The following is a 23,254-nucleotide window of genomic DNA, read 5'->3' as shown; positions in this document are numbered from 1 at the left end:
ATCGACTGCATGAACGAGGTTGCCGACTTGCCAGAAACGCCGCCTGTTGGTCGAGTTCTGGCAATTTAATAAAAACTTGAAATTTCGCCTGGAGAAACCCGAGATCAACCCGAAACAACATTTTTTAAACATTTATTACCATGTATAATTTATTCTTTTAATGTTGAGGAATGGTAGTGGAAGACTGTTTTCCATATCATTTATTTTTTAAATAGATGTCATAAATCCAACAAATAATAAACTGTAAGTACGACGACAAAATAGCACCTCCCTTCTTCTCGTAAGAATTTAAATGAGAACCAAGGAGCTTGCCCGCGTAGCATTTTAGGTGGTTTCAGATAGACCCAGGCTTTTTAGGCCAGTTACAGACGAAAACCCTGAAAAAAACGCATGCAGCCGCCCTGACATACACAGCGTTTTCGGCGAGTCGGCACCCTTGTCTGCATGTTACAAGAAATTGCACTTCAGGAATGCCCCGGGCGAGTTCGTGAAAGTGCAGGCGGTTTTGGGCCAATTTAATTCGAAAATTTCTCAAATTCGCCTCCACATATGCGGGCGTTTGCGGCTTATCGGCAACCTTTTCTAAACTCAGCAAATTTTTTCTTAGGATCTAGAGTGAGGCTCGAAATCTTAAATTTTTCCCTTGGCACTAACTATGGCAGCACCTCACAGAAACCCTAAACTAAGTTCACCCAATCTTTCATTTTACAGGATTCCAGTGTTGGAAGGTATGTAATCAGCAAAAGTGGTACATATATAGCTAGCTAGCTATACTTTATTTTTTCCCAGTCAGCATACATCATGATGGCATGGCATTACTTTGTAAATATTTAAAGATTTATATATCTAGCCTAGATACTTAAAATACTATTCCCTGTTAAGTTAGAAAAATACTGTAGCTACAGGAAAGTTTTAAATTAAAATATTAATTACCTATAATTCAGTTCAACACCACCAAAATTTAAAATTTCTTCAATGTTAGCTAGTTAGCTAGCTATTTGGAATGTTCTAGGTGATACCTAGCTCAACTTTTCGGTTGGTTTTGGAACTTTTAACAGACAATTCAATATTAATACGTATTTTTTCGTCGTTTTTTTAATGCAGATATAGCAGTTCTACTCTTTCACCAGCAAGAAAATTGGCTTTCTGGCTACCTAAAAAAGTTTTATTTTCAATTTTACAACAATAACTAGAACATTATATGATTACAAGGGACTAATTTACTACATAACACAACATATTCCTAGCTAACGATTTAACAGTTCAACTTTGAAATTTCATGATCAACCACAATATCATCTCCTACATCGAACTTTTTATATAAACTTCTCGAACCTCTTAAACATATTAAACCAGATCTCAATAGAGCAAAACAAAGTTTTGTGCGTATATGCGTGACTGCAGTTGAAATGGGTATGTTCTTCTTATCCGCTATCATTTCCGAAAGCCGACAGTAAAAAGTGATGCATTCGCGACCCATGCTTCCGTGAATTGAGAATATAAGCGGCGTGAAACTGCCATTATCAATACTCAAAATTCTACGATTGTAATTTCTTTTCTTCTCGTTCTCGTTTGAAATGAAAGATTGCTGTAAAGTTTGGTTGTTGTACCTCGAGGCAGTGGGGTCAAAAACCCTTACGTCAAAAAATGCCTGTTGGCCGTTTATCCAAAAATCACGAGCACGAATGTCCGGTCTACAATCATCACCGGTTTTTACACTCTTTAAATCGAAACGTTCTCCAGTCAGCGGTAGCAAATTCGGTTCTAACTGTACGTCATGACAAACATCCTTGAGTAACTTTGATGTGAGGTCACGAATGTCGTTGTGACGTCTCGTAACAAAGCCACCCATCTTACACTTCATGCTGTGTTTAACGTCAAATCGAGCTCCACAAACGCAACTGCTGGGTAAGTTGGGAATGCTCCAATTGTAGCGTAGACGCATAGCATCCCAAAACTCTTGCTTGTTCAGATAAAAACCTTGCTCAGTTATTGGCAATACATTGAGCCAATTGGAGACTCCTTTTTGTTGGTTGATGTCGTTTACCTTAACTTGCTTCACCGTCATGTTATTTCTGCATAGCGCCAGATTCTCTTTCTGGATATCCAATTTTAAAGTTCTAACTTGTGCTTTAGCTGTTTTTGTTTTTCCAACATCGTAGATACCGTCTATGTCTTGCTTTTTGATAGAGTCGACAAGACATTTTGTGATCATTCTCGAATTATTAAATTGTACTTGTGCGTCGTCAGGAAAAATAGTGAGATTCAATCCTCCAAGTCGTGTGGGAAGTGATAGTAAAAGCCTTTCGTTTTCGGAGCATAGATGACCACCAGTTATCGCAGGTATGAATTCGTTTCTGACGACTGTCTCTATCGGTTGAAGTAATTTTTTTATGTCAGGAACGGTCCGGAGAAGAAATGTCAATTTAGCTTTAAAACCAGTTACAAACGCACAATAAGATGATTGAGGTTCTAGTTCAGCAATCTTTGATAGAAGTTTTAGCTGTTCAACTAAACTTGCAACTTTGCTATTAACATATTCAATCTTGTAAGACTGACTACCAATGACTGCACCGAGATGACTTTGACCAGTCGATGTTACCAAAATATTTGAATCTGCAAAGATTTGCTCAGCACTAAGTAGATACTCTTGTTTCACAATTAGATGGGATTTAGTCGCCTTCGGGAAGTAGCCGTATTTCGGACCGATGTCAACGATTTTCGACCAAAATTCTTTAATTTCGTAAAGTTTTCCAGCAACAGTAAAATCGTCAGCGTATGCAACCTCTTTAAGGGTGTGGTCATTCGAACGTGTATTGTTGAAAAGTGCTTTCAACAATGGTATGATTCCAATAGCATACGCAGCCATCGACGTCGGATCGCCCTGTGTGGTGCCTTCCCTCGAAAGAATCTCCTTTCCGCCTATCACGAATAAACGTGCAGGCACAGCATAACAGTTGTTAATGAACGTAGCAATCATTGGGCATAACTTCGAAATGTTATGCAGCATTACCTTTCTATTAATTGAGTTAAAGGCATTCTCAGCATCGATTAGAAGAACAGCCTCAGTATCATCGTTGTCGAAATTGTCATGCATCGCATTTACGGCTGCTTCAACACCAGCATTTTGACCAGCACAAACTTGTAACGAACCTGCTGCTTTAATTACGTCATTTTTAGATATGTTTATCACAATCTTCCCAACTATTCTACGAAGCACCTCATCAACACCAATTGGTCGTAAACCAGGATTTTTGTTTAACGGTATTAAACGGCAAGCAACAAAAGCTTCAAGCAGAGATCTATCAGATTCTGGAATAGATTCAATACACAGCTTCTTCGTTAACTCGGCTATGGCTTTACGTAGATCAGTATTGGTTGTACCAAATGTGGAAGAGCAAAGTATACGTCTCCATCCGTCGGCATCCAAACCTGACGGACCAGAACCACCTTTGGTATACGTGGCAGCTTTCAATACCATGTCTTCATCAATGATATCAAGAACAATATCATGGATTCGCTGGGACAGTTGATCTATTAACGCATCTTCGCTAAGATCCCCCTGATCTGGATGTTTTTGTTCCAATAATAATAATGTCTCGTCGTTAAGTGGAATGATACCTTGCGTCATGTTGTCAGTTAATAATCGCAAAGCACTGTTGATATTTCCCTTCTGCATGAACAATCGAAACTTTTTCGAAATAGATGAAATATCACTTTTCGGATTTGGTGGTTGAAGTCTTTCCTGAATAGCGACAGCTTCATCAAAAAGTTTTAACAATTCGCCATTCTCCCATAGTATCAAGCGCCGTTCTAAAGCTTTTGTATGGTCTTTTGATTTCGACTTCTTGTTGGGTTTTTGTAACAACAGTGAAGGCATTACATGAAGTGCTTTTAACGTAATAGGTTTCATCGGCGAATCGTCGATCCAAAGATTTATAAGACGTGTCATTTCTCGAATAAACGATTTTCCAGCCGCACCAGAAGGTAGTAAAAACAAATTCTTTTTCCAATAAACTATTCTTTCATATGTATAGTCTAAATCATGCGTAAATTTTGACCCTGGAATGTTCTTCCAATAAAAATTTTCATTTACTACAGTTGTTGGAATAATTCGTTCGGCAGCTGGTTGGCTTGAAGAGGTTGTAATTGTCGCTTCATTTGTTTTTTGAAACATGTTCTAAGATGAATATTCAAACCTTTATATGTGGTAAAAGTTCTCGTATTACAGGAGTTGCATCTGAATGATGTAGAAGATGTCGCCAATTGAATTGGTTGCGCGGAACTGCCATTTGCGTTTGAATTTCGATTCGACTCGTTATTCACTAGCGGTTGATTTAAAGTGGCCATAACAAGTACCAGTAATTTCGCGGCAAAGTTAATCTGCTTAATACGTTTAATCACGAACAAAAACTTCACATTTACTGCTTTGTTTCACATTTCCAATTAACCGTTAGCGGAAAAACGTCCGCCATGTTTGAAGTCATTGCAACCTAAAAAATTGGGACTTTGGGACGGGTCGAAAATGTTAATACTGTATTGTCATTGGTTGAAAATATTAGCCTGTAAACTATGCAATGAACTGAAAAAGTACACAGTATCTATACTGGGACTACCCGCCGCTTCCAGGCTCTGTGCTGTCTCTATATATCTATATATATCTCTATCTTCCATCCGGCGATTTTAAAGATTCCGCCCCGCGTGGCGATGGCGGAAATCAATAAACTGTACAGTTTGAAGTCATCGAGCGTGACGGTGCCTCTACTGCCATTGTATCCACTGTTGAGGAATCCATATCAAATTTTAATTTATTTTTTACAGCGATTACACACTGCCTTCAACGCTTTTAAAAAAATTATTCCGCTTAATCAGATTATGTATTTGAGCGAAGAATTTCCATTTTGCAATTCTTGTATTGTAAAGTAAATATAAAGAAAAACGCTATATAGGGAAGAGTCCAAATCAAGAAATTTTTTTTTTTGGTAGACAAAGTAAAGTTCGAATGAATTGAATGAATTAGTAAATAATTGTAGAGAAACACCGTGGCATCGGACACAAAATACACATTTTTTTTCATGCGGTTTGTTGTTATAATATTAAATATTGAGGCGGAAGAAAACAACACTACCCAACAGTCTAGGATTCTTAATTAATCTTTGGGGAATGCCAAGGTTCGAATTAGAAAAGTAAAGTCTGCTCGCAAAACTTTCGGCTCTCTGTAACAAAGTAAACCATCATCTAGATGTGGGCTGGTAACACCATAGATCAATTACCATTGGCTTGTTCATTAGTAGCTACTTGTTTTTCGACGAGAATTTGTATTTTTTTCGTGACCTGTAAGCTTTACTTTTTTCTGCATTATTATTTTTCATGTCGGAGACAAGTTTAAACTCCTGAACCCCCAACATGAGAACTGAGCGTCTGAGCTAGCGACTCTCAGTTTTACCTTTCTGGTCTCTGATAGCTAAAATAATGTTGCAAAAACGATATAAGTTTATTTTTATAGCATGCTGTGAGAAAATATTTAAAATGTAATTATTCTTTCTTAAGGTTAAGTTTCTTAAGGTTAACCAGTTTTCTGTGAACATTACCACACATGTTAAATACAGAATACTGATTAAAGTTTTTCTTTACAAAAAATATGTTTGTTTCAAGCATAAGTCAAAGTTTAATGCAACTTTACTCACAAGAAGTTAATAATATTAATTGAACAATCTATATAATAAAACACCAGTTCTGTGTCTCTGTAACAGACAAAGTGGATGTTTTCATTTTCCTTTGATGTTGCCGAAAAATGCACGTCTAATATGTTAAATTTTATGACGTTACAACGCGACGTCAATAACACTACTTTAACGTCAATAACCTATATTAAATTGATGAAGCCATTCCAGTTTCGAGGCCAAATAACTTGGAAACGAGGTATGCATGTCTAATATGTTAAATTTTCTGACGTTACGGCGCGACGTTAATAACACACTACTTTAACGTCAATATCCTATATTAAATTAATGAAGCCGTTATAGTGCACTTAAAACTTTGAGGCCAAATAACTTGAAAACGAGGTGGTGACGTCAATGATTTTTGACCGCGTAATATCTCTGCAACCATTTGTCATAAGTACCTGATGTCATGCATTTTCTTGCTCAGCGTTCCAAGATCTGAATGAACTAATTTTGACCAATTGTTTTTTGTATCTGTGCTGCTGACGTCAGTAAAAAAAATCTAAAACAACCTACTTTTCCATTGTTCTTTTGCCTAAGTGGATTTTTTCCACGGGCTTTATCGACTAGTTTGCCAATACTGAAATATTGAAAAACATTTTTTGTAGTTTTGTTTAAACAACGGCCTTATGATAAATAAGGTTTTAATAACAATTTCTTATAAAAAAACGGCTTTTCAGAAGCAAATAATACGAAACTTAATCACGTATTTTCACTCAATACTTCATTAATTATGTACAGGTGAAATACGTTAACGGAAAGGGTTATTATTTCTTTTCCTGGCATAAATTAATAAAGCAAAACATGAGAATTAAATGGAACACCACAAACAAAACGAAGGAATGATTAATTTTTAATATCGCAAAAAAAAGGAAAACGAAGTCTTTTAACATTTTTCTCGCAAAGTGATTCACAAAAATGGCATTTAGATTCAAAAATTGCGAACTGTTAATGTAGATCTTAAAGTGCTGCTCAAGAAAATGTATATGATCCAATGCTTTTGATGAGCGGTTAAAGAGATATAAGGGTTTAAAAATTTTGCTGACGTCAGCAAAGATCTACAAAAAGACACCAAATTTTTATATTTTAAATTTCATATACCTGTTGCCTTCATCGTATAGATCTTGAAACGCTGATCAAGAAAATTTGTAGCATTATTTACGTTTGATAAATGGTTGCAGAGATATTGGGTTTAGAGGTTTTTCGATGACGTCATCAACCCGTCCATTCTGAAACGGAATTGAGGACCCAGGGGTTGGAAACTTACCCAAAATGGTCCCAGGTTGTACCAAGTTACCCACGTGGTGAAAAATGACTGACATCACCACCTCGTTTCCAATTTATTTGCCCTCGAAGTTGTAAGTGCACTGTAATGGCTTTATCAAAATAAGGACCTTGTTTTCACGTTGCCTCTATTGGAAGAGCTTAAACTGCTGATCAAGAAAAGGTATATGATCATGTGCTTTTGATGAGTGTTTAATGAGATATAAGGGTTTAAAAATTTTGTTAACATCAGCAAAGATCTGCCAAAACTCAAAAAAATGTTTTTAGATATTAGAAATATGCCTGTTGCCTTTATCGTATAGATCTCAAAACGTTATCAAGAAAATGTATAGGATCATGTACTTTTGACAAACAGTTGCAGAGATATTGGGTTTAGAGGTTTTTCGATGACATCATCAACCCGTCCATTCCGAAATAGAATTTTTACCCAGGTTTTGGGAATTTACCCAAATTGGTCCCAAGTGGTCCTTAGTTACCCACACGGTGAAAAATGACTGACGTCACCACCTTGTTTCCAAATTATTTGGCCGGAAAGTTTTAAGTGCACTGGAAGGGCTTCATTAATTTAAAATAGGACATTGATGGTAGCGATATCGACGTCGCGCCGTAACGTCAGAAAATCTAACATTTAAGACTTAAGCTTTTCGGCTACATTAAAGGAAAATAAAAGCATCCTCTTTGCCTCTTACAGACAGATATACTCTCCATATTATTATAAGAGATATTTGGTAGTTTAAGGTCATGAAGTGTTGTGGAGAAAATTCACAACACCTCGGGGCTGCCATTGCTGCCTTATCTGGAGGAAATTGTTAATACACGCTAGTTCTCTGATAGTAACTTAAAAAACCCAGCTGGTTCTCTGGTGGTTACTTCATAAAACTGGTGGTTCTCTGGTGGTTACTTCGAAATACTGTTGGTTTCCTACTTTTAGTATCTACGAGCCCAGCGAATAGCAGAAAGAACTACACACAGGGTTACCTTAATAAACAAAGAGGCAAAAGAGGCATTGTCTATCCATAGATGAAAATAGAACCAATTACCCTCAAAAAAAGACTCCAACAGCGTCAGAGCAAGCATCAGTTTGCAGATTGGTGACAGGTTTTTGGTCATAAAAATCACATTCTCCTTTAAACACACCCAAGAACTGATCCCACCAAGCTATCCCTGTGAAATCTGAGCGTCAGGAGACACTTTGAGGGAGGATGAGACAAGGTGTTCATCAGATCCAGGAATTTTCTACCACCATAAACGACTTTACTAGCCTAATTGGGCGTTACCACTCTTCCTTAGCAGGTCTCTATCTAGATAAAAAATGTGACACTACTTCCCTCAATGAGTGCATCTGGAAGAGAAGATGAGATAAAGATAAAATAAAAAATATGTATTTTTAGCCTTATAAAAAATATATACAATGGTTAAAAACATATTATACAATCAGCTGAGGGACATTAGAAAAAAGTCATAAGGACTATCTAAGCCTAATATCCTAGGGTCCAAGATGTTACGAGCACACAGACTCTACATTGTAAATCTTATAGATGCATATCGCACATGGTAATAGGGAAGAAGCTTGAGTAGATTTAATAAAAAGTTTAAGAATAGTAAGGTACACATTGGGTTAAACACTTGTACACTATCGTAAAAAGTTTGAACAACACCAAGACTGCCATGATTGGTATGAAACCTTCGAAAGCGATCAAACTTAAGGAGGTGCCGCTTGCAAAAAGCGAAGGCCATCCTGAAGAAAAGCCTCTACCTGATGACGGCCTATACTTGTATTTGCTGCAGCCCTGACCACGTAGCTCGTGGTTCCGTCAGTAAAACCGAGTCTGGTTGGGGAAGGTCAATATTGACCCCCCTTTCCACAACATTTTTAACGTCTTTATATCGTATTATATACCTGCTGGGGACATGTAAAACAACGGCAATATCTCTAGCCTCCATGGTTTTACGTTGCTCTTCGATGGTTTCGGCAAGCTTTCGCATTTCCCTAGGCATAACCTCCTCTATTACCCACCCAAGGAATGGGTCTGCTTCAGGTCTGCCACACCTCAGGAGGAAGCAATAAATGCCTGGTTCCGTCTTTAAAACGTGTCTGAGTGTAGGTACTTGGATCTAAGTACCTCTTGGCTGAGTGTGGACAGATCTGTCCATACCTTGGAGATCAGTAATAGCGTCACCAAGCCGCATTTTGTCCTTCCTGACATCATGCGGATTTTTCCCGCCTCCTCGCATGTCTGATCGGGGGAGGGTGCCACCCTTCCCCTTAATTTCTTGCCTTATTGTGGTTTCTTCTGTCCGATATTGAAAATTACATTTTATATCAACAATCCCCAAAAACCTCCCGAGGTCAGCACGTTTGAACAGGGACTGATTTTGCTTATTGAATAGAGTCTCGATGGCTCCAGTAGGTACAGCATTAAACAGGGTGAGAGACATTTTCTTGTAGTATTGGAGCTCAACGCGCAATAGCGCCAACCGGTCTGCCACATTTCAAGAGGAGTCAATAAAGGCCTGGTTCTGTCAATAAAATTGTATCTGGATTCGGCGGTGGTGGACCACCGCCAGTTCCATCACATTTTTAAGGTCTTTGCAGCGTATTGTATACCTGCTGGGGACATGGGTTCGAACCGTCCTCTTCCCATTTTCATTATCCGTGTACTTAACAGCTCTAATAGGCATTTCACGTCATGAAATAGGGATCGTTAGTAACGATCCCCTTGGCAAAACCACGCCCCGCCATGAGATCACGGACCATGCGTCGGACGCATGATCCAAGGAAGTCGCTGGATTTTTTTGCCTTACCAAGGGTGTATGTAGTACATACACCCACTATTTCCGTCCTTGGATGGGTAGACCCAGAAACTCCCAAGTCCTTGGATGCTCAAGTCTCACGTACAAGCACGCTTGTTTGGACTTGCTTAAATGGGTCTTGATGCTCTCCCAATCCGAGATCATGTTAATTTCCGAATCCACCAGCTTCATATCGCTGCGTTCGTGCGGGTACCATATAAACAATTGCTTCTTTTGCCTTTGTAGGTTCTTTGGGAGAGCCGTGTAACTTTGGGTGAGGAGCCATAGGCTGTGTTTTCTGTGCCTACCCGAGATAGCGAGTTCGAGCAAGGGCTGCCGCTTTTTATCAAGACTTTCATCGCTTATCATATCATCGATAATGAATAAGCTCTTCACCCGCAAGCAGCTTCGATAGGTGTTTGATACATTCAAATAACTGGTCACCTGGCTCCATCAAGATCACGTAATCATCTTCCCAAATCGATGCTCTATCGAGGTAGGTCTTATTCCAGCGGATGGTGGGACAGAGGATGACAACGTTGAAGAAATGGTGCTTGTACTCGTTCTCCAGGAGATCGAGTACACGCTGTGTTTTCCTGCACGAGGTAGACCCAGTAACAATCACTGTATGGGCTTGTAGCACCACATCCAGAGTCATATTTATTCTATCTGCCTTGGGCATACAGAAACTCTGTAGCGCGCTTACTGGGAGATATATCGATATTTGACTCCCTCCATATTTGTGTGTGTGTTGACGTTAGTGGTAAACACAAATTATGGTCGGTTTATTTTGGAGGCATCATGTAACGTTTATACCAGCCTTGTTTTATCGCTTAATCATCGAATAATATCGCTCTTGTCCTATATCCAGCGAGCTTTAAACCGTCCTCCAGGTTCATCTTGGCCCCTGGTCTATAAACCTCCAGCGTCTTTTTTGCTCCTCATGCCGGGACAATAGTATAGGATACTAGTCTGACAGATTCACACAAGGAATCGACGACTTCTTTCTGATACTCGTTGCTGCACATTTATATTATAGATTATCGCATATGAAAAAACTCGGTATCAGGCTCTTGCTGAGGCGCACGTATCTCTCCGGAGCCGCCAGGCGATGGCTCTGGTGTGGTGGGCTGCTGAGCCGCTGCGGGCTGCTTACGGAAAATATAGAATCCAACTCCTACACAGGCGAGTATAGCAACGATGCCTCCAGCGCCATAGAGATAGACACTGCCCGGGGACTTGGGAGGAACTGCGACTGGTTCCTGACTTTCTTGGGAAGTACTTTTGCCCACGTTATTCTGCAAGTCGGCCTTGTTCTTGCGATTCCATTCCGCAAGTCTCTTCCCAGGAGCAACACGACCTTCATTTTTCTTGGTAATTACTTGGTTAGTTTCCTCGGTCATTTCTTATAGGTCTAAAACGTACAAGAATCACTTCCTTTTTACAGAAAGATGGAAGGTCAGGCCCTAATCCTCAAGGATTTCCATGATCCCTTTTATCCCCGTGAGTATGGCTTCAGGACTGTTTAAATCTCTCTCAAAGTATCTCAAGAACTCTCTAAACGTCATGGGTTCTTTCTTGAGCGGAGCTCTTCCAAGCTTTCTCTCCCTCATCAGTGCCGCTAGTCTGTGCCCCTGGGCAACCCTTCCCGGTTGCTTTTTGTGTACTTCAATAATTTTTTCGACGGTCTCGGTTTGTTGTTTTTGTTGGTTGATAATAATACTACACGCGCTGCTCATCGTTTTGTTGCTATTCACCAACCTTCTTTTCAACCACCTTGGACATGGAGAGTTGGGTGTGATTAATCGTATGCGCAGCGATTAGCAGGGGTGCTAGCAACTTTCCGAAAGCGGAATATACCAGTATACTAAAGTCAGAAATAAAGTCCTTAATGATGGGGTCAGCTTCGATATCTTGTCTCAGAGCCTCGGGACTATCAATAGACACCATGTTGCTGACAGCTTTGGTGTACATAGCGATTGCATGACTTGACAGTGCCTTGCCAGTCTTTGATCCTGGATCTCACGCTGAACGTACTCAGAGTACACCTTGTCGATAACCTCGTCTGATGCTTTGTCAATATAGGCTTCTGTACATTTCTTTGGTAGAAGGTGTGCCTTACCTTTACGTGCATCTTTCAAAGCCTGACGCGTATCAACAGCATCGAAAATTTCAGACATCTTTATTATTAGTCGTCTGTATCTCAAATAACCGAAGATGAACAAGACGTATGGGAGGAGTATAACTATCAGTAGCAGAGCTTCCAACATTTATTTGCCGCTAAACGATAATGACCCCTAGCGAGCGTTGTGATCTGGTCCGATTGAACGATCCCCTTGTCGTCTGCCCTATTGAGTGCCAGCTTGTTTACTTCCTGCGTGTAGATTTGATTTCCCTTATTTTGGATACAGATCCAGGTCTTGTATACATCAACACCCTCCTCCAGGCAGCGCTGGTAGTCTTCAAAGGTGATGGATTTCTTCGTAACGCACTTCTTCACACCTTTCGCTTTGCGATCGCCGCTCTCTTTCGTGAGACTCTAATAAGAGTACAGCTTGGCTCTCAAGGTGATGAATTCTGTCATGACCTTTCCGCTTAGTTCATCCTTCATTAGATCTACCACCTTTTTATTTTTGACGATGGGGAGAGGTCTGTTGTCATCCTTACTATAGGCACTCGTATCGAAACGTGCCTCTACATCATCAGCAATGTCACGGTAAAAATCTTCCGTTTTGATATGATAGACAAAGAAATCGGTGTCCATGTAGCAGATACGCAACTTACTATCGTATTTAGGCTGCATATAGTCGCAGTGAAACTCGTACCTGACGGTTTTTGACTGATCTAAAATAGTTTGACCAATATACACGGGCTTATTTATCTGGATTCCCGTCCTACCCATTTCTCGCTAAAGTAGTTCGCACCTCTGAAGTTTGGTTGCATGACGAGCTTCGTATAGGCAGCTTCATTCGTGACTAGCTTGATATTCCGATGATTACGGATATTCTACATGGTTTTCCCAAAGACCGAGAGGTTCATCAGCTCATAAAAGTCCTTCTCAAAGTCGTTCTTGGCGGCAGTTCTCAGCCTCGTGTTATGGTCTATATAACCCCTCAGCCAGGGCTTCTGGTTAAACCGGATGACTTTATACACCTTTCTTAGCTCTAGCCCATGCTTTAAAGTTTGATGAAGGGCTCTGATATGTACCACGTATCTCCGCTTGTGCTGGAGATTTGGTATTAGTTTCTCGACCCTGTGAACCATCTTGCGCTCCGACAGGAAAGGAAGATGGTTGTGCTTGTCGTGCAAGCTCTTGGGATAATCAATGTCAACCTCCAAGATGTAACCATGCTTGTTGTCAGCCACGAGCTTGGCGATCTCCTTCTCTGTAAAAGCCTCGATGTTGGAGACCCACTTGAACCCGTTAGTGGGTGGGTCTTGACACATGGCCCAGCCATAGAAATTGTTGGCGTCAAGGTACTGCAAGTAGGACGACTCCTTCTCAGAATCATATTGATCACCCATGTATTTGTTATTCGCTCTCGCATAGCGGGGTACAGCCTGGGTTATACCACCTCGAATACCTTTTTTAAACATCAGGAGCATCTCGACATCCGTTAGGAGCTCCAGTTTGATCTCCGTGTACTTCAGCGCTGCCTTCCAGACAAGACCAGGTGCACTATAGAAATGGGCAGGGCTCAACCGACTTGTAGTTCTCTAGGCACACTCCTCGAAGGTTTTCGAATACGTTGGCCAGTAGCAAAACGTCTGTGACGAGGTACATATCATGGTAGTCACTCATAATAGTCACCGATGGGAGTCCTTCGGAGTGATGAAATTCGAGACTTTTTTTGCGTGTTCATAGTCGTTGTCGCTGATTCCCTTCATATTCAACTTGCTATAGAAAGCCTCCATGGGAGGTAGCTCCGTCTCTTTGAATCGTCGCCAGCTACCCATGTATTCGTAGGGATAGACACCTTTTCGAAGCATCAGCCTGAAGAAATCATCCCCAGAGATGAATCTTGCCATGGCTGGTACGTTTGTCTTTACCTGCTCCATGTCCAGCTGCTTCGTGGTATTCGAGTAACAAGTCTTGCACCAAAAGCTTTCCACATACTCGGCGTCGATGCTCTGAAATTCCAAACATGTATCTGCGCACTGCTGACATTTCATACCTGCCGTGTTTGTAGCGATGAGGTTGCTTGCCAATTTCTCCAGGCTTGATGTCATGAAGCGACGGCTGTCGATGAACCTGATCTCAATCTTCTTATACGTTTCATCATCACCGTACTCCATACCTCCAATGGGTACGGTGATTTTTACGTTGAAGGAGATGTACTTTTCGGTGTTTTCAGCGATGCAATTAATGTCCTGAGTATCATACTTCTCCCCCAGTTCTCGAATGAACAAGTGGGCATCATACCCCGAGAGATTACGGAAGATCACTGGAATGTGGTTAGGAATTTTATACTTGAAATTGCAGGTGTTATGCGCGGCGCCTCTGTATAAACCGGCATAGTGACAATGATCACTGACTTTGCGATTCTTCGGGTCATCATTGAAAGGCTTCTTACAGATATGACATATGGAAGCCTTATCTGGTTCTCTTTGTAGCACCTCCGTTAGCGGCAACATTTCCTGCTGTGGGAAGGTAGCGTATAGACGCTTTACCTTATCCTCCAAATGGTTGATGAACATAGCAGCACAGTCCCCTCCGCGGTATCTGTAAAAGGGATCTGGTACATCCCCATATGCGAATGTACTATACGTGCACCAGCCGCACTGTACGTGCTTGTTCAACTTCTTCGTCTTGGTATCCTGAGTATTTTTTTTCATTGGAATCAACAGACTCTCAAATTCTGCATAGATTGCGAAGGGCACCTTGAACTGCTGGTGGCCGTCCCTATAATATAACTATTTATGCTTTTTGCTCGGCATCGCGATCTTTACTGCCTCATTATCTTTGCAGTAACCATAGTGCTTGTCACGCGACTCGATTGTGGGGAACGCGTGTAAACAATTTATGCAGGAGTGCATCGCGTTTTTATTTTTGATACCTCTTTACCAAGTAGCCGTGAGAGACTTTTGATAGCTACATAGTGCGTCTTTTTATCGTCTGTGAGGAGGAGCAGATTAACCTGCTTTTCGCGCTTAATATTATGATTAGATCAATGTATGATATTGATCGTCTTCTTATCCGTTACGTATAAGAAGTTCACCGCGATGTTTAGGTTGTTCTTTTCAAACTTGGAGATCTCCTTGATGCTCGTGCGAAACTCTATGCCATGTAAATTATACTCATCCAAAAATGGTCGAAGCTTGCTTATGCGTTTTCGATTATATTTTATTTCCTCATGATGTAGCGCTGCTATGATACTCCACTTGAAACACTCTTCATCGTTGTTCTGTGGATTAATGATGGCTTTCTTAGTGGATATCCACTTTGGTGCTTCAATGTATGAGGAGCCTCTCGTTAATTTGAGCTTTTGGAAGTCTACTTCGAGGTGCATGATTTTGCTAATAGTGAAGCCGCTCTTGGGGAGCGCTGGGTTCTCCACATGCGTTTTGATCTGGGCAAACATCGTATTCAGCACCTCGTCCACGTCGCTACCCTGGAAGATTAGCGTCCTGTTGCTGTGGAATACCTTATCCACCTCGATGAACTCGCTGGTACCATCCACCGGCTTTTTCCACTGGATCCAGAGGGAGAATTGCGTCTTTGCAGACCCCATGTCTTTAACCTTGTTCTCGATCAGGGTTTTCACATGTGATCGCACCATCCCCAGGTATCCATCGACGTCCGTACCGTCTATGCCAGGGATGCGGAAGCTTCGGAAGATTCTATGGTGAGCATGCTTATGTTCTTGGGGTGTGAAGTCTTGCTCCGGTTGCTGCTCGTGTTCGGCATATTCTTCCCGTGCCTCTTGCTCAACCTCGTCATGAAGCGTTGCGCCCGTGATCCTGTTGTAGAGGTTCATCACATTGTTTTTGAACGTGTTATATGCGCTATTGACACCCTTCTTTATAGGCTCGGAAACAGCGTCCACTAGCCAGTTGTACCATTCACACAGTTTACTCTTTACCACTGGACGAGTCCTCACCATCTCTTGGAGCTCGAAGATGTCCATGGTCTCTGGTGTTGGTGGAATAGTCACTTGCCTGACTGGGTTTCGTCGCCCGGCCCTCCCGGGTGGTCTATTGGGTACATCCTCTGGGAGAGCGCGGGTGCTGGAGGTTGATTCAATAAAGCAACAAGGTCGGCTTTGCGTAGCTTGTAATATCCCCTGAGTCCGTGGGCCTTTGCCTCATCGCGTAATTGTTTCACGGTATGCATATGCCGGAGCACCCATTTTTCAAAAAAATGTGTATATGATAAAAGATGAGTTGGTTTAAAAATGCTATCAGTAAACTATATGACACCGTGTCGGCACCAGTGACAGCAACTCGCGACGCTCTTGCCGATCGACTACAGAGTGTGGAATACCGTTGCCTTCTACTACAACAAGGCAAGGGAACAAATTTCGGAAGTGACAAGATTGAACAGAAGGAAAGGAAGGACTACGCGATGGACTAGCGGAGGATATTGAATATCAAGGCCCCGAGGATGATATCGCAAACCATTAAAATGCCCCATAAGCTTGAATATGTCCCCAACAGGTTCAAGACGCAGGAAATGTGCAACAAGGCTGTTGAAAAGAATCCATTTATAGTCTACTATGTGCCGGATCATATAAAAACGCAAGGTATGTGTAGCAAAGCTGCTTCAGGGTATCCCCGGATGATCTACTATGTACCAGATCATATAAAAACGCAGGACATGTGTAATGAGGCCGTTGAGTGGCATGAGGTGATGCTCGAATATGTCCCCAACATTTTCAAGACACAGGACATGTGCAGCAAGGCTGTTGGGGAGGATCCCCACATGCTGAGGTATGTACACGACTGGTTCAAAACGCGGGAACTGTGCAATAAGGCTGTTGAGAAGTATTTCGAGATATTCGGGTATGTGCCGGACGATTTCAAGACGCATGGCATGTGCAATGAGGCCGTTGAGGAGAATTTTGAGATGTTTGAGTATGTGCCGGATCATATAAGGACGAAGGACATGTGCAATAAGATGGTTGCAAAGAAGCCTTGACTGCTCAGGTATGTGCCGGACTGGTTTATCACCCCGGACATATGGGATATGGTTGTTGAGAATGGGGAGCTGGAACTACTTGAGGCCTGCTATTACAGGAAGATGGGAAAGGCCTAGATTTAGGATGAACTTCTTCCAATAGCCTGGCATCCAGATAGAGTCATCGATTGGTGCTTTTCGGAGGATGAAAAGACAGATCTTGAAAAGGGTTGACCTGAAAACGTTATCTTACAGCAAAGGTTGCAAGATAACTACTACTAATAAAGATGTGTATCAACTGTCAATATAGTTTAAAAGGTATGCTATTTATGACCTTTCTTACCGCCATCGGTCTCTCCCTACCACTTGTAACCCTGGCATGCGTACAAGAATCAGAGAAGGAGAAATATAATAAGCTGAGGATCCAGGACCTTTGGGATCAAATTAATCTCCTGGATCGTCCTTGTAACTGGGATAGAGTAAATGAATGAGCATTATGACGACTGTTTGGTAGTACTCGATGCATATGATAAATGTACCTGTGGTCGGAGGTTCGTGGTAAGTGGTAAAATGTTATGCTGGTATTGCTACCATGAACATATAACATATAACGGAGGAGGCTGCGCATGCACTGTGAAATGTAACTCTCTGCAGTCATTCAAACTATAAAAAAAGAAGATGCTGCAATTTGAAAATGAGCTTATCAATCCAAAATTATTCTACAATTTTGCCACTACGTTTACGGATATCAACAATATCAATTTGGACTACCTGACAGTTTCGGAAGCCAGGCCTGCTAACGGAGGTAAGGACAAACGTATCGTGATAGGCTGCCATACACAGGACCTCGTGGTGGCTCTTAGGGTAAAGACGCCTAAAATCTGGTTGGCACATGGGGTCAGCAAGTATAATTCAAATGCATCACCTGCAATGAGTCTGGATTTCGAGGAATATCTCAATTGGATCGCAAAATATCGTCAAATCTGGTGCAAGATCGAAGAGTTAATCTTTGAAAAATTAACGACAGAGCCCGTAAAAAAAGACCGTTACGTGAATGCCAAACTTCAATATTACAAGGACACAATTACCACCAAATTCTATGGTATACCCGTACCGTATGACGAACCTTGCCAGGTCAGTGCAATCCTGGCCACTTTATGTGTGTGTATATGCAAGGTAACAACTACTACCCCCAGGTGCAGATCACAGAATGTCGGTACAAAGATTTTAGGAAGGAATGGTTGCTAAGCAAGGACTAGAAAAACTATATATTTTATAGACCCAAATTAAGGCCTATAAAATATATAATACAAATTAAGGTCTATATGCAGGTGGGGACTCCACATAGTGCTTGCATATTGCACAGATTGAAGTTTTTTTAAAATTTCATCCTTACCCTCCTCCCTACCTTTTGCAACTGGCTGGGCTCTCTCCTGTTCGTTGATGGCATTTACGATTCTGTTAAATCTTTGCCGCATATGTTCCTTCAACAACATATACCTTAACACTATTTTCCATTGCCTTACTGAACAGTTCCACAATCGAGTTTAGTTTCGCCTCCGCAAGCAGCCTTATTCCCCCATGCTTCTTGGATTTAACACGGCAAACATACTGCTATTAATGCTTGAAGATACAATTCTCTTTCTTCGTTTGATGGAACTTGTTGAGTATGAATACGCATTCCTCGATTTATTATAAATAGAAGACAAGTTCCTTTGGTGTAGGTCAGAACATTTTTGGTTGTTGTTATAATCTGTAGATATTTTTGCTGTTGCTAAAAATTGCTAAATTTTTTGCCTATTATCTGATCATCCTCGATACACGATGGTCCTCTCTCACTATACAAGACATCGCACAATCCTTCAGGTTTGCCATAATACTTCTCGCATGCTCTTTTCACATTGTCCAGAGATAAACTTGAACATTCTGAAAAGTCTACGAAGTCTCTAGCTCTTTCTGGTTCGTATTTCTTCAACTTATCAGTTGCGACTGGATTCATTTTTTGAACCATGATGGAATGTACCTTCTTCCCCTTCTTATCCTTGTCTTCACTTCTATTCCTTTTTTCACTAATTTTTTTCTGGAAGTTCTTAAATTTTTCATTCCTCGCATTTGCTTCCGCCATGTTTTTCACCTCATTGAAAACATATAAACACAACGAAAGAGCGTGCTTAGTTGCGCGGTGAATAAAAAACCATGACCAATTGCAGGGCTTGTGACACTGATAGCGCTGGGCCACACCGGTGTAATTTTTTTTTTAAAAGAATCTTTTCTTATATAAGATTTTCTTTCTTAATAAATTGTTTATCATTAATAAAACATTTTTTTTATTAATTACTTTTTATTGATTTAATTTTTTATCTTTTTATCTTTTTTTTCTTTTTAGTTTGACATATCCATCACATTCTTTACGTTGATACCGATGGGCCACCATACTTGTGCCGTTAATACATTATTTGGACTTTTTATTAATGCTGTATGTCAATACTTGCCTTCTTGTGAAGAAGGATGTTCCATGTTAAGGTTGTTATCTGATGTTAAGGTACATTATGATGTCAATTATCTCTAAAAATTTCGTGCATATACGGCCATGACTAAAACTGCTTACATTTTGTTGGTCCTGCCTTCCTGATCTGGCTTGTCGTAGTAGCTTTACTGATGTAGCTAGGAAGCTAAATACTATTTTTAAATTCCTCTAAAGTTACTTTTACTAGCTATATATCAAGCTAGCCAGCTAGCTAGCTACACAAAATAGTGCTTTAATTACCTTTAAAAAACCTTTGTCCTGCTTTGCATAATTTTATCAACAAGGGTGCTGATAAGCCGCATACGCAGTAAAAATTTAGGGCAAGTCGGGCGTTTCGAAAAAATTCAAGTATTGGCTCGAAAAAACTCGCATAACCCAGAAGATGCCCGAAAAAAGCGCCTTCTTCCAACTGTCGTCCGCATTGTATGTTACAAGGAATTGCATTTCGTGAATGCTCCGGGTGAGTTAGGGAGAGTCGAGAAAGTGCGCGCAGTTTCAGAGGAAACCAATAATTTCATTCAAAAAGCCGCCAAACTCACCCTTTTATATGCGGTCGTTTGCAGCTTATCTTCTTTGTGTTCTTCACTTTTCATGTTTTTTTCTTGAAATCAGAATAATGTCTTTTTTGTTTCAACTTGTTAAATTTAATTTGAAATTTCAAAAGTTAGATATGTTCAACTTTCTGAATTTGTCAAACAAAACAATGACCAATAAATTTCCTCAAAATCAAAAAAGGATAATAAACGATCAAATTTGTTCAATTCAATAAATCGATTTCGGCTAAATAAATCCTGTATTGTCCACAGGTTTGAAAATCATGTATCGCCTGCTTAAAATGTTACTTGTTTAACAATGATATCGAAAGCCAGCTTAACTAAATTTATATACATATATTGATATAATATACCTTGTGCATCACATGGCATTGATTTGTATCTTTTTAACAAATTCTCACTTCAACTCAAAAAGGGAGACAATAATTACACAACCTGGTATTAATTCAGTTTCATGGTAAAATTATATTCTTGTTTCTTATTTTTAAATGTACCTTCTTTTTCAGATCGGCTGTTATCAAACCATGCACCATCAGCATTTTCGAAAAATCTTCAACGAGAGAGTAAATTTTAAAGGATTTTATTGGTAAATTATTGAGTAATAATTCATTGAAATACACCTTTACGATAATTCAATTGTACATGCGTTCCTACGGCTCTCCATCGTTTTGCAATTCCAGAAAAAAAAGGAGGTAAAAAACGTGTTTTTATGAGAGTTTGTTAGAGACGAAAGCGTGTTTTCTTCAGTTTTTTAACTTCCGTCGTATCAATTTCTTTCAAATTGTCAGGAAACGTTAAAAATAATAAGATACAACTTTTTGGTACTTTTCATTAAAAACAAAACGCAGCATGAAAAGTTATCACGAAAAACGTGGTTTCTCCTTAATAAACTCTCATAAAAGTGTGATGTTTACCTCCAACCTCGTCCCCAGGGCATCTTGTATCTTTTCTGACCCCGGGACGGCGATAAGAACATGGCCCTGGAGGAGGCCTCGTCACGTGACCCTCCAATACACAGTATTTCTGTGTGTAATATTTAATGAGATTTGTCTCAATGTACCAAAGTTTTATATATAACCTTGCAGAGCTAAGTGAGATCGGCGTTTTACGTCACAGATACGTGCGGCGAGTTTGTTTTGATTCCTCTCATCGCAACACACAAACTTCTCGCATATTGCCCTTGATTGTTTTGTGTAAATGTATAAATATACCATAATGTTATTTAGGCTGCTGTTTACTTGAAGAAATTCAAGCAATTTAGTTATGTGTATTTCACTGAATTGGTTGACTAGCAAGCACTGGGTTGCAAAACTTGTAACTAGGGGAAACTTGGAAATTAGTAAATGATTTGCCCATCTGAAGATAGCACTTCGTTGGTTCTCTAAGGTGCAAATATGGCTACATAATTTTCAAATGTTCGTATCATTCTAGGTGCCTGACTTAAAGTAGCTAGGCAGAAATTTAACCTCATATTAACATTTACAATTTTTATTTATTTTGGCTGAACTTTAGAATTCTCATTTACCGTGAGTTCATATCTGTGTCTGCATTACTGCTTTTATATGATGACAAAGATTTTGCTGTATTTAAACAATACTTAACTGAAACTGAATTCGTATATGGTGGACTCACTGCTTGCAGTTATATTGGGTGAAAAAGGCTTCAGAAAAGTACTTACTTCAGAAGTATTTTTTTCTTTTACATTTGTGGCCTTAACATTTCCAAAAAGCCACTCATTACTGATAAATTCTGCTTTTTCTTTTCTTAATGACACGTTTTTAAAACGCCTTGCAGCTTTTTTATTTTTTACTCAACAAGCTTACATTTAATTTGCACACACAGATATACAAAAACAAGGTTTTTTCTGTTTAAAACATAAATAATCCAAAAATTTTATCAAAAGCATTATGCTGGTTTGAAAATTGAAATCCACAAGTCTACGTCTGCTCTGTTTTCTCGATTTAATGTATCACTGCCTTAATAGTTCAGAAAGAATTGGTATACGACTTTACCAACAGCAAAGTATTGGTACCTTGAGAAAAAAATGTTTCGGGAATAATTTTTTGAGGAAATTATTTTGGGGATTTTGGACCAAAATTAGTTTCATAAATTCGCACTTTTTAGAGCTCATCAAAATTCTGCTGCTGTTCAAAAATCGATTTTTTATTGATATATACATATATTTATTGTTATCATTTTGCTTGAAAAAATATTTAAAATGCCAAACTAGATAACCGTGAAGATTAATTCAGTATTCTCATAAGAGCATCCTATCACAAAAAGATATCAGCAAAGAGATATTCCTTGCAACTAAATTTTTTGTTTACTGTCATAATTTTAGGTTGAATCTTATCTGACCTATTTCTGAGGTTAGAATAGCTTTTAAAATTTTCTGAATCTGTATCTTGGTCAAAATTGATATGCTGTCAAAACGGCTTATCGGCGTCTCTGAAAAGGGCTAAGTTCTGAAACTCAGAAAGTATGATGTCTTATTTTATACTCTCATTGCTTAGTAATGCTTTTTATTAAATTTTTCACTTTGAAAAAAACTTGATACTGCTGATACACCTCCTCCGCCATTTTAATACGAACAGCTTCCTCCTGCTGGTCAAAGACTTGCCGCCTCGCCCAAATGTTTTGTATGACGCAATAATTATTTGACATATCCGCGCCAATCAGGTTTCATATCGGACCAGCCTCCTCCAGGGCCATGTTCGTATCGCCGTCCCGGGGTCAGAAAAGATACAAGATGCCCTGGGGACGAGGTTGGTTTACCTCTTTCGATCAAAAAATAAGCTTCGATGGAGTGTTAGTTTTCCCAAATTATCGTAAAGGTGTATTGAACTTGTTCAGAAATTGTTATATTCGAATCGTCAAGTTCATACATTAACAATCCTAGAATTTCAAGAATTTTTCAGATCAGTTATAAGAATATCCAGTTAAAGTTTTTAGAATATATACTGTATATACATAAAAAAATTATTTCTTAATTTTTATTTATTACGTTGTATTTTAGGTTAGTGACAATAATAATTGAGAATTAGGATACTTATGATTTGTTTACCCATTGTTCTATACTTCTAATCTAATAGTCTATACTTCAAATTTCAGAATATTCCAGGCTAATGACGGAAATCTTCAAGCCGCAGGGCTTCTTATTTATAATTTTTCCCCTGGGCAATAGACTGAATATTAAGTTTTCTTTCTCAAACATAAAGTTTCATAAATATATCCAAAGTGAGGGAGGCTCTCCACC

The 23,254-nt window shown here is 39.7% G+C and overlaps 2 protein-coding genes across 3 annotated transcripts in view; both read right to left on the bottom strand.

Annotated features, from left to right (window-relative positions):
• The window catches only part of LOC130636179 (replication factor C subunit 4-like), a 126,886-nt gene that overhangs the window by 69,003 nt on the left and 34,629 nt on the right, over positions 1-23,254 (bottom strand). The window contains exon 1 of one of the 2 annotated variants that reach the window (XM_057445818.1): positions 584-593. The exons of the other annotated variant lie outside the window; for it this stretch is intronic. The gene's annotated coding sequence lies outside the window, so the exon portion shown is untranslated. Of the gene's footprint in view, positions 1-583; positions 594-23,254 lie in introns of those variants that run through there. 2 annotated transcript variants of the gene reach the window in all.
• On the bottom strand, positions 1,155-3,952 carry LOC130636933 (uncharacterized). The gene is made up of 2 exons (XM_057446783.1): positions 1,487-3,952; positions 1,155-1,354 (listed from the first exon to the last, which is right to left on the bottom strand). The coding sequence occupies exons 1-2, from the start codon at positions 3,950-3,952 to the stop codon at positions 1,256-1,258; spliced, it is 2,565 nt and encodes an 854-aa protein (XP_057302766.1). The 3' UTR covers positions 1,155-1,255.

This window comes from Hydractinia symbiolongicarpus, chromosome 3 (assembly GCF_029227915.1).
Source record: "Hydractinia symbiolongicarpus strain clone_291-10 chromosome 3, HSymV2.1, whole genome shotgun sequence".
In the NCBI taxonomy this organism is placed as follows: Eukaryota; Metazoa; Cnidaria; class Hydrozoa; order Anthoathecata; family Hydractiniidae; genus Hydractinia; species Hydractinia symbiolongicarpus.
The sequence above is the reverse complement of the archived record's forward strand: the minus strand, read 5'-3'. Positions and strand labels throughout refer to the sequence as shown.

Coding starts and splice junctions, on each gene's coding strand:
- LOC130636933 (XM_057446783.1), bottom strand. CDS start 3,952: ATGACACGTCTTATAAATCTTTGGATCGACGATTCGCCGATGAAACCT. Junction 1,355..1,486: donor CGCTTATATTCTCAATTCAC/GGAAGCATGGGT, acceptor CTATTGAGATCT/GGTTTAATATGTTTAAGAGG.